The sequence below is a fragment of the Cyprinodon tularosa genome, unplaced genomic scaffold, assembly GCF_016077235.1.
Source record: "Cyprinodon tularosa strain WSP-4 unplaced genomic scaffold, ASM1607723v1 ctg64, whole genome shotgun sequence".
In the NCBI taxonomy this organism is placed as follows: domain Eukaryota; kingdom Metazoa; phylum Chordata; class Actinopteri; order Cyprinodontiformes; family Cyprinodontidae; genus Cyprinodon; species Cyprinodon tularosa.
This window is the reverse complement of record NW_024039385.1, coordinates 1,248,761-1,263,272: the sequence shown is the minus strand read 5'-3', so window position 1 is coordinate 1,263,272 and position 14,512 is coordinate 1,248,761. Positions and strand designations below refer to the sequence as shown.

Here is a 14,512-nt window from a genome sequence, read left to right as displayed (position 1 = left end):
TAAGATTGATCCAATCAAATGATGGTTTGCAGTAAATAAAGATATATTTGACTTATTGGATGAAATCAATATTCAACTAGTACCGGTAAATTAAATTAGATTTTTAATGCTAGTTGTGGAAGTCAAATGAACTGGAAATCTTATGTACAAAGCAAAGTCTCAAAAAGCATTACCATCCTCAAAAGAGCGAGAGGTTTTTTATACAACAAAGCCCTCCATATATTATATAGTTTTCTCTTAGTTTACACATTACGTTGAGATTTTGGGAAACAACAGTAAAACATTTGTTTCACAACAAAAACAAGATCCGTCCATAGAGTCAGTTATTAAAATCATACCAATTCTCTATTCAAATTTCCAGGTCTTATAGATTTTCAACCATTTCAATTAGTTTTCAAAGCTAAAATAAAGTTCTTACCTTATATTAAAAAAAAAATTTAGTTGAAAGGAAAGGAATACAAATGTGATATAAACGTAACTTTAAGTGTGTGGGTGTGAGGACAACAAGAAAAACATGTTTAAAGAGAAATATGAGGAAATTATTTTCTTTTATGTAAGGAAGTATAAAGAAATTATATTTCCTTAAATCATAGGAGTGATGAAACCAGCTTTTATGAATAAACAAGGTGCATTGTTTGGAATTTTAGAATTTGTAAATACTTTTGGAACTCCTTTTTGAGCATGAACTTTAAATTATGATAACAATATGTAATAATGTATTAAATTACAATCTTGTTTTCAAGAGCCTTGTGTCTGGAAAAAACCTCCTGCTCCAAATTCTCTCTTTCATTGTCTTTTGTTTTTGCTTGTTTGAAATAAAATGAACTAAACTGGAAAAAAAAACGTAATCGAATTTTGTGTGAAAAATCAGCATAGAGTAGTTAACAGCTAAAATTGAAGGATAATGATCTATAATTATACAGCTTTTCACAAGTAAAAATGGAATCCGATGTGGATTTGTCACATCAGATATAACAAATCATAGCCAATGTTAGATTTTAAAGCAGTTAGGTGAGGAAACTACATCCCAGGCTTGGAAGATCTCAGACAAGACTGAACTGCCCTGTCTAAGGAGAGCATTCATCATGGTAACTCTGGAGGAGCTGCTGAGATCCACAGATGGAAAAAACCTGTTCACAGGACAACTATTCATCGTACACAAATCTAAGCTCTACCAAAGAGTTGAAAGAAAGAAGTTTGCTTTGCAGTGAGAGAAATAGCCAAAGTACATTAGATCAAGCCTGAGAAGGCATTTTAGTTTTTGCATTTCTAACATTGTGAAAGTCTATAGGAAAGGGCATGTTTGACATAAAGCTTGGTTCAGTTCTAATTGGAGAACCCAAAAAAACTACAGTTAATGGTAACTGTTCAAACAGTATGTAGAAATTATTATATCAGTGTTTTAAATAAACATAGAAAAAAATCTACAAAAAAAAAACATGGAAAACGTAGGGTGATCACACACAAAGCTTTCACATGGCTCTCATGAAATTCATTATATGATATTGTATAAAATAAATGCAAAAGTGATCATTATATAAGCCTTATATTATGTGCAATATATGAAACATAAAGTGAAGTTGGCCGAATGTCTCTTTTTTTAATTGTTGTTTTTATTTCTTTTCCATCTGGGTATATTCATACTCTGGTGTTTTGTGTCAGTGAAGGTCTTGAATGATCAAGCAGCTGGTCAGCAAGACTCAGCTGAAGCTCTGCTTTCTGAAGACGGAGACAGAATATTTAGCAAAGGGGAGGAAAAACATTCTTGCAAAATTCAAAGTTTGCATGCCTCAGAGCAATTCACTGTCTGCATGAAAGTGTGGTACAGAGACAGCACTGCAGGAAGCCATCAGCGTCTGCTGAGCGGTCGGGATCGCAGAGAGGACTGTCAAAGGCCCCCCTCTGATCACTACCAGGCATCTTTCTCAAGAGACGACTGTAGATCCAGCCTCATTCTCCATCCAGCAGCGTGTCTGCACACTCTGACTGAAAAACCCATCCTATTTCAAAACAATCTGTTACTACCTCCAAACATCAGCATAAAAAATATAGATATTAAACACTCCCGAGTGCGTATGAGATGATGCATTAATTAATATATTAATTAACTGTTTATAAGCTATTACCAGACTGGAACAATTGTTTAGAACCAGATATTAAACGGAACAAACTGTACAGTGGCATATTAGCTATACGGTAAATGATAATTTTCAAAAAAAGAAAAGAGAAGAAAAGTGGAAAGGAATGACTATACAGACAAGTTAGTAAAATAGAACATGGCTGCATATTAGTGTAGGCATAAAAGAATAAAAAATTGTATTGAAAAAGATTTTAAAAATATGCAATGAGTCCCTTTTGATATGGCTTACATTTCTATTGAGCTGTTAAATTAACAATATGATTATTGAGTTTGCATCCACCGTTTAATTGAAGAAAAAAAATGGTCACAGAAATAACATGAATCTGACAAAAGTTGTTATAAATGAATTCTATTAAAATGAACAAAGGAAAGTTTTTTGAAAGAAATTGCTTCTCAAAATTATAAAAAAAAATATATAATAATAAATTCATGAAACAGGCTTGGACAACAATTGGTACCCCTAGAATAGATGGAACATTATGTATAAATCATGGTGTTTCCACTAATATATAGGGGCCATTGAGGACCTTTGAAAAGCAGTTAAATCTGAAAAAATTACACAAAGAGAAAGGACAATTAGGAGAAATTTATTGATATATTACTTATTACTGTCTTTGGCACTCAACCTTGGCAGGAAACACAGCACTGAATTTTGATAGATATGCATGAACAGGAGCAAAGAATATGGCTGTTTCCCCCCCAACTGGTTGTGGAGTGGAGATAGATGAAGTTGGTCAGTCTGTAGACTGCTGGTTAGCGAGACGGTCTGCTGAGCTTTATGGGGAGATCCAGTGGACTGCGTGAGCTGATACTAGAGCTTCACTCAGAGACCTGGAAGATGGAAATCCAGTTTGGATAACACAGGTTGAGAGAACCTGTCCATGATGAGCAAACATGAAGCAACAGGGGAGAGGAAAAACTCCCCGTTGGGAAGAAACCTCTGGCAGAACCAGGCTCAACATGGCGGTCTTCTGCTGGACTGGTTGAGATGACACAGGGAACGCAGTAAGAGTCCAGGAGGAATGACACTCTGATGAAGCTTTAGCTACGAAGGTGGAGGAGGAGCTGGAGGTGGGTTGAAACGGTGTCATCTGAATGAAGTTACACAGCGCAACCACCGCCTGCGCACAGGAGCAGACAGTGTGGATCAGAGGCCTTTTAAGATTAACTTTGGATGCTGACTGGCTTTTTATGGAGGTGTGGTTCAAAGCTGATTGGCTGTGTTGCAGGTGGATGTAGGAGAGCAATTAGTTTCTTCAGTTGAACTTCCACCTAGGCTCTGTTGTAGCAAAATGTTTACACACAGGGGTGGACATTTCCACTTCCTGAGGGCCGTATCCTGCAACTTTTAGATTCATCCTTAGTCCAACACTCCTGAATCAAATGGCTGAGTTACCTCCTTAGCAATCAGTCAGTTCCGCTCTATCATCTAAATACTCGATTCAGGTGTGTTGAACCAAAGGCACGTCTAAAAAGTGAATGGTGACCAAATGGTACCCATGCTGACATGTCTGGAGCTGTTGTTTGGAAAGCTAAACAAACCTTTTTTTTTACTTAAACACTAGTATAACATCAACAATTATGTGCTTCTCTCATATGCTATGCAAAATATGAGCAGAGTTAAATGTCTGCCAGCTACTAGCTCCATTATCTTCATGAGTCAAGCTTAACTAAAGAGGCCAGGTGGTATTTAACTTAACTATTCCTTATGAACAAACACCCAAGGTTAAAAAGGAATCACCTAAAAGTTTTAGATTTCCGATTAAGGCAAATAATTTAAGAGCATATTATTTCAACAAATAATGTTACGGATTAGCATTGTGAGTTGATGTGAACACCTTTCAGTTGCTCTAAATTAGTTAAAAGCTTAATTAAATCCAAACTCTTCAAAATAAACTTTGATTCTCAAACATTAAATCCATAAATGTGATATCATTGCATTAATTTGTTTAGTTTTAACCTTTTAATTCCCATTCCTGTGTATATAATGCTTAGTTGAGTTTCACTAGTTTATTTAGTTTTTAAATAAAATAGGTCTGACTTTGACCTAAATGATTTTTGTTAAAACATCTTATACTTAACAGAAGTTGGGATTTTATTTTGTGTGTTTAGATTTAACTATTTGACCATATTGTGAGCTCAATTGATTTTAATTGTAATTACTTTTGTAATTATTTTTATAAGTATTACCTTCAACAGAAAGGCTTATGATCCCAGAAGCACAGGCAAGTTATTTTTTGTAACAGGGTGAACTGACAGGCTTTTGCACTCTTTATTTATTGTTCACATGAAATTAAAGGTCATCTCAAAATTTCAACTGTTTGCGCGTGCAATTTATTTATTTATTTATTTTTTAGCTCAAGCAGTTCAGGCCTCAAGATTCAAACCTAGTGATAATGATGATGTGAGGAAGTGCTGCAGCTTTGAGACCTCTATAGTTTATTGTAATTCATAATTCCCACCTAGTGGCTTTAATCTTGAAACTCATTAAATAAAACTGTTGGATTTAAATCAGATTAGGTCATTTTTAAACATGGCAACATTTAAGATAAAATAAAAATAAAAAATAGACCTAAACAGCAAGTTTGATATGGACGGCATTTTTGCCACCTGAATAAACATATTTAAAAAAAAAACCTTTCCCTATGCTCTGGTTATTTTTGCCGATTTAAATGTTTTTCTGATCAAAGAACCAGAGAAAAAAAAAAGGTAAAGTACTTCCTTCATGGCTTCCTTTAATTAGAAGCTAATATAATCTCTAATCAGACCTGAGCTGTTATTCAGGGTGTCGGAATGAATTATAAACTGATCAATATTGTACATTTTGACTCGTCAACTAAATAATAAACTCCAATTAAAACAGCTGAAAATGCTCATCTGGAATATGTAACACCTGAATAAAACTTAAGGACACAACACATTGCACCAGCTGTGTAGTGAAATATTTAATTTAAAATAATCTGACATGTTCTATAAAAGGAAAAAAACAAAAACAAAACAGTCAATATGTTTCTTTTTCGCAGTCCTTTGCTTGCAGTTCCACATAACAAGCAGTCAGAGTTTCTGCAGGAAGCGGAGCACCAAGTCTCTGAGCGTGGCCCGCAGCGGCTCGTTGTTATCACAGACGATGTGCGTCCCGTCCTCCTCCAGCTGAATCAGGGTGTCTTCAGCCTGCAGGTGCAGAATGTGTCCGTCTGCCGTCTCCTCCACTTTGACCTCTGTAATGCCGTGCTGCTTGTCCAACGAGAATTTAAATGAAAACAGAGCTCAGATCATTAAAAACAGAACATTTGTATGGGAAAACATTCTCAGACCTTCTGCAGTGTGGCAAGGAAAGCTTCCAGGGGTACAGCTCCACTCAGCAGGGGTTTATGGGCCAGCGTCACAGGGGGCTCCTCTATCACCCGCTTCCTCTTTTTGCTCGGGGGGGCAGGAGGCGGTTTGGGCACCGACTGGCAGGGAACCCAAAAAACAAAACAAAACATAAGCGGACTCCAGGGACACCACACCTTTGCAGCGGTTCCTGGGAACTCACCTGCAGTGTGTGCTTATTGTCCTTCGACTGCAGCACCGCTGACACGGTTGCCACGGAGATGCCGGGTTTGACCTCAGAAGGCACCAGTGAGTTGGCGAGCTATAAGAGGAAAAATTGGAGTTCCAGGAATTAAAACTGGTTGCCTGTCAGAAAAGGCATAGATGCATTTGAATATTTAACTGTGACAGCTTCCATCCACCGCGGTTACCTCTGGCAGGATGTAGACCCGCTCATAGCGCCGCCTAAAGGGCAGATTGAGTACGGAGCAGCGTCTGTACGGCATGGGAGGAGGCTGGAGCTCCAGCATCAGATCAGCACGGTGGGACTGCGTTACAGGAGGCTGGGTGTACTGCTCTGGACACACCACATGGAGGGGCTGCAGGAGGGACATTTAACGTTTTAACACATATTTCCATTTATTTAACGCAAATTTGTCATGACAGACCAGAGCAAAGTAGCACTATATGTGATTCCATGCGACTTTTTTTTTGTTTTAACTTTTGACATGTCGGGCTGTATTTTTCTATATCTATAGAAGACTACCACTTTCTAAAATGTATAGGTTAACCTCAAGGCTGGATATTAGGCCCCGCTTTGTTTTCACTAAACATGCTGTATTTGGGATTGGAAACAGCATAAATAAAATAAAACATTTCCTTTCCTTGTTATCCAGGTGATATCCTGTTCCTTTTACATCCAATGGCTCTGCCCCAATGCAGCCTTTGCTTACCTCAAATAAATATAAAAGACTGGAGGAAACAAAACTGCTATACTAAACAATAAACAGGCTGAAATCATTACATTTAGAGGTTTAACCCCCCCGATTAACCCAGCTTATTTTTTTGTCCTCTTACTCCTCACTCTTCCACCTCAGGCAGACATCCTGGATAGCTTCTAAGACAGGTCTAAGGAAGTAAAAAAAAAAAAAATCCCATAAATCTTGTAAATGGGGGAATGATTTCAGCAGCAGACCTGGACTTCCTTCAGGAGCTTAGAAACTTGATGGAAGTTGAGCCTGGTATCAATAGGGCAGTAAACACATTTCATGGCTAGCGGCTGGTAAGGAGCCAGGGCATCCAGGTAGGAGAAATCTGGCTCTGAAAGAAAAAAAAACATAATGCAGGGGATTAAGATTAGAGTTGGACTAGTTAACATGGTTCTTTATTACCAGCTTGAGATGTTTTATATAAGAACTGCTTCCAGCTAAAAACAGGGCTGTGTTCAGGACTTTAGGCCCCGTCCACACGAAGTCAAAACGAACACGAAACGCTAATATTTTCCAGAACGTTTGTTGTAAAGACGGAGACGTAAAATAAATGTGATCGTCCACACGAATGCATGAAAACGCTGCAAAATGTATGCCAGGCCTGTAAGTGGCGCTGTGGTGCCAAAGCAAAAATAGGCGAAAACAGGCAACGAAATGTTGGGCATGCGCAGTAATATTTATACAACAACCAAACCGGAAAACCGGAAAATGGCCCTGCGGGTCCATTTTCGTGGTTCAGTCAAATTGAGGTGATGAACTATGTCGTCTATATTGCTCTGTTCTTCCTGGAGATATTCCAGAAGCAGAAGATTCTGTTGTAAGCCCGACAGCAGGGTGAGTAGCATGAGCAGCAACCATTCAACACAGTACGGCGCCATTGTTGTTGTGATACTGTGTCGCACATGCGTGTTTAGAGGCGACGCTATGACGCATGCGTGTAAGAAAAAAAATGCGGTTAGAGCTTAAAGATGGAAACGCAAAAACGGAATTTCAAAATCTTCCCACTCTGAAGGCTGAATAATTTGTGCGTTTAGGCCAGGGTTTGGCTTCGTGTGGACGGGGCCCTAATCTCATGGGGTCTCAATGGTCCTAAGAAAGGAGAGAAATCAGCCCATAATTTTAGATTACGTCTCTCACATTGGACATGAACCTACAATGACAATTTAGACCCATCCATGATTTCTAAGTGGGAGAAGTTGCAAAATAGCAGGGTGTTCAAATACTTATTTCCTCAAAGTAAATCCCTCAATTGATCCTCAGCTTTCATTTAAAAGAGTTTATTCAGTTTATCCACAATGGACGTCCATTGTGGCAAGACTTTACTGTTATTAGTTCTGTTTACATCCAAATGAAATTAGAGTTTAAAAGGAACTTTTGAAAGTAAAAAAGCGAATTTGCAGGGTGAGTAGCATGAGCAGCAACCATTCAACACAGTACGGCGCCATTGTTGTTGTGATACTGTGTCGCGCATGCGTGTTTAGAGGCGACGCTATGACGCATGCGTGTAAGAAAAAAAATGAGGTTAGAGTTTAAAGATGAAAACGCGAAAACAGCGTTTCAAAATCTTCCCACTCTGAAGGCTTAATAAAAAAAAGATCGTTTACAGACCCCCGAAACGCCGGCTTTGTATGGATGAGAGGCTGGTTTGGTGAAAAATTTGTGCGTTTAGGCCAGGGTTTGACTTCGTATGGACGGGGCCTTAGCCAAACTATCCATCCCTACTCACTTCTTGCAGGTTCCCTCTGCAAGAACAGAAGTGTTGATTTAACATCTCTGCTATTAAAGGATTACGATAATTAACAAAACAGTCTGAACCGATAGACAGACTGCATGACAGACAGATTGGGTGCTAACCCTGCATCAAACTGTCCTTCATCCTCCATTCAGATACTGTTTAGTCTCTTAAATCACACAAATGTATGTCGGACATGCTGGTTTGGATAAACAAGAGCTGGTCAGGCCTCACTGTACTTTACAACTACCATCAGCATCCAGTTTAGTGTTGCTCGATGCACACTATGAGCCACCAACATGACCCGGATACAACCATTCAGACTTACAGTATCAACTCTTTGGTGGGGGAGGAATCTAGAACTACATAGTTAGTTAAAGCCTGTAACCCATAACCTAAAGTAAGCTCATGCACGAATGCTAGAAGACTTGTTCTCCTTCTCCTCCGCCTCTATTTGATCCCGGTTACCTGTAAAGATGACTGTATTGAGGCTGGATTTGCCCCACAGCTCCATGAAATGAACCACATCTCCGAAGCGGAGCGACGGGTGCCCGGTAAAAACCACGCAGGGCTGACGGAACTCGCTGCTGAAGTCGCCGTGGATGCTGGGGTAGTGCTTCAGCTTGTTGGTCTGGATCAGCTGGAAGATCAGCGGCACAGGAGGAAAATCAGCATCAACATTTTCCTCCATAAATAACCTTAAATGCATTAAATGAATCATGAAGTAAAATATTTGTTCATACCTAGAGGGACATTAAAGATATTTATAACTTTATTGTTTTTAAAGACTTTTTTTGGATGTTGATAACTGCAGGCAGGAAGTTCTAGGTCTGTTCTAGAGTTCATACAGCAGACCTATTAAAGATATGCAGCATCTTCCTGCAAACACTAAATTATTTTCTATTAAGATCTGCTCCTCTTGTAGACAGCTTCACAACTGCTTCTTGAGTCCAGTCTGTTGTCCATGTGAACACAGAGGTATTTATACTGCTTTACCTCCACTGAGTCTTAGAACAAGATGTTTACTTTATTCAAGTTCTTAAAAAAGGAAGATCAACTCTAACCAATTTTAAATTTTGTTTCAATTTGATTAATTTGGATGAACCTCTCATTCTCGGTGCCTGGTTTTAACTCAGACATGTCAAAAAGGTCTTCTGTGAATGTTCAGCAAGCTCTGCCCCGGTGGCAACCCAGGCGTCTAGATCAGGAGTCTGCAACCTGTGACTCTTGGTTTTTTCAGAGTGTCTCTTAACTTTGAATAAAACTACCGTAATAAAGAACAAACCAATACTTTTTAATACGGGTATAATGTTTCAAGATTCATCATTAAATACTTGAATTAAATTTCCACAGTAGAACGATACCAAAAGTACCAGTAATATCTGTCCTAGGATCGATTTTATGTTTGTTTGGTTGGAAACCTTGTCCTTTTTTAACATAGTTCCCATAATGGATATTTGTATTTTAAAACAAACCTTAAGATAAAATTGTGTCTCTTTAGAAATAAAAAGTTTCCCACAGTGGATATTTAAAAAGAAATTACGTCTTTTTTAAAGCATCATGTAACATTAGTGTCTCTAAACTTGGCTTGACTTGAGCCAAGGTGGCTTTTTGCAGACCACTGGTCTGGATCAGTGCAGAAAAAGGACACCTCTTAAAGGAGAGCAGAACTCAAAGACTTTTTCACTGAATTTTTCTGTTAAATCTCTTATCATAGAAAGCTGTTCCTTGGCTGCAGCATTCTGGTAGCTGAGACTTTTCCTTTAAATTGAATTACTAAGAACAAGACAATCATTTCAACAAACATGCTCCCATCGTCGTGATCAGTCTAACTGACAGACGGATGTCGGCTGAACTCCTTCACAGCTTCAACGGCGCTGCTGATGAGTTTACATGTGGAAAACCTTTATTGTAGTTAATGAGGCTTGTTGAAATAAAACATTCAACATCTGATGACCGTGCAGTGATCTTTTACTGCAAAAAAAACAACTTTAATTTGTAAAATCCCTGCATTCCTGTGTTTCCACATTGGTATAGTCATATGGTAAAAGGAACAAATTAATTCATTTCCCTGTGCTGCCAAGACTTCTGTTAAAAACAAGAAAAGTTATTACACCCACGTCTTAAACTGAGCATTAAAGCTCCCAGAGCAGCAGGACCTACCTCTGCATGTGGGAAAGGAGGCTCAGGAAGATACACCTTAGTTTGCTTATTATGACAAAGCCTGAAGGTATAAAAGAACAGATGAAATCATTAGTTGGATAAAAAGGAAGGAGATGAAGTAAATGAAAGAAATGTTAAAGCAGTAGAGAGAAAGAAGTGCTGACCACTCAGCAAAGATCTGAGAGAACTCCAGCGAACTGTTGGCTACAGGTGAGATGAAGTAAAAGGGCGTGGTTCCCAGGTTGGCGCTCTCAATGAATTGGTACAGGCACTCCAGCAGGTCGTATATCACTCCAGAGGAGTAGCAGGGGACCAGAACGTTGCCTCCTGCCCGGATCGTCATGGCTGCAGGGCCACATAGATTAAGTCAATTAAGTCAATGATCTAAATCTAAGAAGACAAGCGAGTTGTTTGTTTCTGAGATTTGAACCCACCCAAGTTGCTGCAGAATTCTCCCAGCATGCCGTCTGGGTTGGCAGTGGGCATCTGTGTGAGGCCGGTCAGAATCAGAACGTCGCTGTTCTTCAAGGAGCTCTGGTCCATCGGCTGAGAGGAGAAACAAGAGGAGCATCCGATGAGGCGAAAAGTGATTCAGGATGTTTAGCTTCTAATATTTAGCGCAGCTTCTCCTTAAACACTGACCTGCGGGTGCGTGGTGAGGAGGGAAGAACCCGACACGTAGGACACCTTCTCATGATGCGACTGGATGATCCAGTTGGAGCTGCCCAATGAGTAGCCGGAGCTTAAGGGGGAGACCTGCACAGCTCCAAACAACTCCTGAAGGACAGTTAAGAGTTTTAGAACCAAAAAGAACTTGAGCATGAAACTTCTTCTGTGTTTAAAACATATTAACACAAAATCAGAAGCTTTAAAAGAACCAAAATTAATGGATTCTGGTGCATAAATACAGAAAGATAACTATTTAGATTATATCAAACTGTATCCTAACAGCCTAATAACCAACGCCTAACCAGTATTTCTACAGCAGTCTGCTACTGTGGGGCTACTATCTGCTAAATTTCAGAAAGAAGCAGATGAAAATCTAAATCTGTTTAAAAAAAAATAAGTAGCTGAGCATTTGCCTGAGTAGAAACCACAGGAAAGCAGATCTTACCACTTTCTGGGAGTAGCCAACAAGCTGCACCTTGCTGAGGGCTGAGTTGACCTCCTGCATGCTGTAGCACCGTTTCCACGTCCGCACGTCCACGGCATCCTTCAGCGACCCAGGAAGCAACCTGGTGTTCAAGAACATCATTGGTAAGCATCATGCAAGGTTTGGTGAATTAAAGTGGACCTTTAGAAACATATTTACTAAGAAAATTGTTCAAGTGTTCAGTTTCCCCACCTGCTTTAAAGACTAATCAGGGTGTAAAAGGGTTTAAATTAGTTCCTCATCTGTGACTAATTTTTAGTATTATCCTCTAAAGAATAAACCATGGGTTAAAAGTAAATAAAAAGTAAATAAAATAGGAATATAATAGGAAGGCTGCAGAAGAGAAGAATTAAAATCCATCCTTTAATGGTGAAAAACAGGGAACCTGTTTTGCTAAGAGCGGTCGACTAAACACTGAAGGCTCTCTTCAGCTTCTCTCTAGCGCTCTATAAAAGGCTAAACAAGCAGGTTCTGCTGCATTTTGATCTAAATATGTCCCACTTTCATTAAGAGCCTTATAAGTAAAAACTTGTTTCCTTTAAGGTCTTCCTCCTTTATTTTATTATTTATTTTGCATTTAACTGACCTCTGTATTTCCTTGTTCTTCCAGCAGGTGGCAGACTGAGCTTTAGGAACCCTCTCCATGAAGTTCACCAGCTCCTCCATCAGCAATCTAAGGAAACATTCAACCATCAGTGCTTTAAATCAAACATTGGTTTATTGATTCTTCACATGTGAGATAATAAAGGATTTTATTGTAGAATCTGAAATCAACAACATATTAAAAAAATTAATTAGTTGTAATAATTTTGTACTTGAGAAACCCTCAGCTTTTTTAAATCATAAAGAACTGAGGATTATGTAAAAATTACAGGGGATAGGTGCATCGTTTACACTTTCCACCTTAATTTTTTTTAAGGTTTAGATTTATCCTTCACTGACTGAACCTCATTCATAAATGACTGCCTTTAGTTATGTTGCTCTTCTGCGTTCCTATCCCCCAAAGATCACAACCGCCTGCCCCACTGTGTACCTTCCAATCTGCAGAGTGGGCTCCGTGGCGTACACCGTCCCTGTGAAGCCAGTGTGTTCTGTGATGTAGGGCAAGGCCATCATACAGTGGTAGTTGGAGATGAGGATGACATCGATGGTGGAGAGGTCCAGCAGCTCCCTCTGTGATCAACCAGGTGGAGGGGAACCAAAGAAGAGTTAGTGGTTTGGTTTCACCAAACCAAGATAAGGGATTAAATCAGATTTTTCCATATATGCTGGGTTCGTTAAGAGACGTCACCACAATGTACTTCATAACCTTCCCTGATGACAGAAGAATGAACTACATCTAGGAGGGATTCTACAATCTTGCAACTAACATGACCAGCTAACCACAGAAACATTAAGATATATCACCCCTCTAGAGTGTATAAAAGGATTTACATACATTTATTAAGTGGAGTTCATTATCTGATCCCTTCAGAAATAAGCCTCCCTTTGTTAAATTAAAGGGACAGATTTTCTGCTGATGTAAATTTAGGAAAAAATTGAATGTTTTAACAAAAGAAGAGAAAAATATCTGCTTTGCAATAAATGTTTTACAGCTAGATTGAATTGAAGGTAAAGACTACATGGCAGAGACTGAATGCCAAGACAGAAATCTAATGCAGATCTATCAACTGTTAGATCTGCACATGATATGCTGAATCAAAACTATTTAATTTGAGGTTAATAGTTTTTTTTTTTTTTTTCTGAGAATCAGTGGAAAGAAAATTTGTATTTTAGCCTTTTTAAGCCTTAAGTCAACCCACTTTTTTGCTGAATCAATGAATCTGTGATCAAGTTGATGGTCAATTGAAAAAAACTGCAGACCTGCATTTAATTAATTACAAACATCTAGTTGAATGTAGCCACAGCTGTGCAGCTTCACAAAAGCTTATTTCAGAACTTCAAGGAGAAGAGATAAAGCCAGAGTCACTCTAGGGTGATGAGTGCATACTTAGAAAGGGCACATCTTCTGACAATCCTCAGGGTTAAGCTACTCACCTCAGGGAGGCAGAATTCTGGTTGGGAGTCCACAAATACTCTTCCAGCGCATTCTTTCAGCTCCTGACAGGATGGAGAGGGCAGTGATTAGTCTACATGTGTTATTGTGAGGCACGGAAAATGAATTAATATTACAATATACCATTTATAACATTTATTGAGAGAGAGCAATTTAATTCCAGGCAACGTCTCCAGTCCACAACTCTGGCAGTTGTAAACAATTTGCCATTTGTGAGTGGATCATGAATCTCCTTTTACCTTTTCCAGGTTTATGGTACCATCCTTCGAGATCCAGCCTGGGAGCTTAGAGAGTCTTGGACTGATTAGACACAAAAATCTAAATGATATTATCAAGACAGAACAACAAACCATCTAAATATCAAACCATATGAATACAATAATCTGACCTGTGCACCAGAGGAAGAGGGAGAAAGTTTAGGACAGACGTTGTGTCCAGTCCACAGTCCAGCATGATGGTGGTGGACTTGAATTTGAGGACATTGCAGGGCAGCGTTGGGTGGCCAGACAAACAGTACTGCACATAAACACATAATACTTTAAAAGTGTGTGCTTAGGCTATAATACAATGACCAAAGCCTATATATATCCCAGCTACAGTAAGAAGCATCCTACCACTAGGTTTCACTGGATCGAGCAGCACGCAGAGCTCAATTTAACTACCGTCTTTGAGCATGTTGTTAGCTGCTTCTCCACCATAAAGGATAAATTAGCATCTAAAGCTACTTTCTAACACTGTTTTTTCAGCACCCTAAACTTTCTGGAATCACTATGACACCCAGTATATTGCTCATCACATATCATTGTAATATTTATTTTATTTACTCACCAGCTTCATTTTACCAGCGGTTATAACTGAAAATACGACCAACATTAGCCTTCGTGGCTAACCTGCTAATATTTTGTATTACATTGTTCTGACACCAATCGGTTCATTTTTCTGACTGGTGTTCTCTCTCGCCCCCTAC

The 14,512-nt window shown here is 39.0% G+C and overlaps 1 protein-coding gene across 1 annotated transcript; it reads right to left on the bottom strand.

Moving 5' to 3' along the window:
- Nucleotides 1-5,166: 5,166 nt before the first annotated feature.
- ints9 (integrator complex subunit 9) lies at nucleotides 5,167-14,512 on the bottom strand. The gene is made up of 17 exons (XM_038308527.1): nucleotides 14,374-14,512; nucleotides 13,934-14,061; nucleotides 13,785-13,845; nucleotides 13,527-13,589; nucleotides 12,523-12,662; nucleotides 12,076-12,162; nucleotides 11,451-11,571; nucleotides 10,979-11,113; nucleotides 10,771-10,882; nucleotides 10,501-10,681; nucleotides 10,337-10,397; nucleotides 8,642-8,813; nucleotides 6,648-6,772; nucleotides 5,884-6,051; nucleotides 5,676-5,774; nucleotides 5,455-5,592; nucleotides 5,167-5,371 (listed from the first exon to the last, which is right to left on the bottom strand). The coding sequence occupies exons 1-17, from the start codon at nucleotides 14,416-14,418 to the stop codon at nucleotides 5,195-5,197; spliced, it is 2,013 nt and encodes a 670-aa protein (XP_038164455.1). The 5' UTR covers nucleotides 14,419-14,512; the 3' UTR covers nucleotides 5,167-5,194.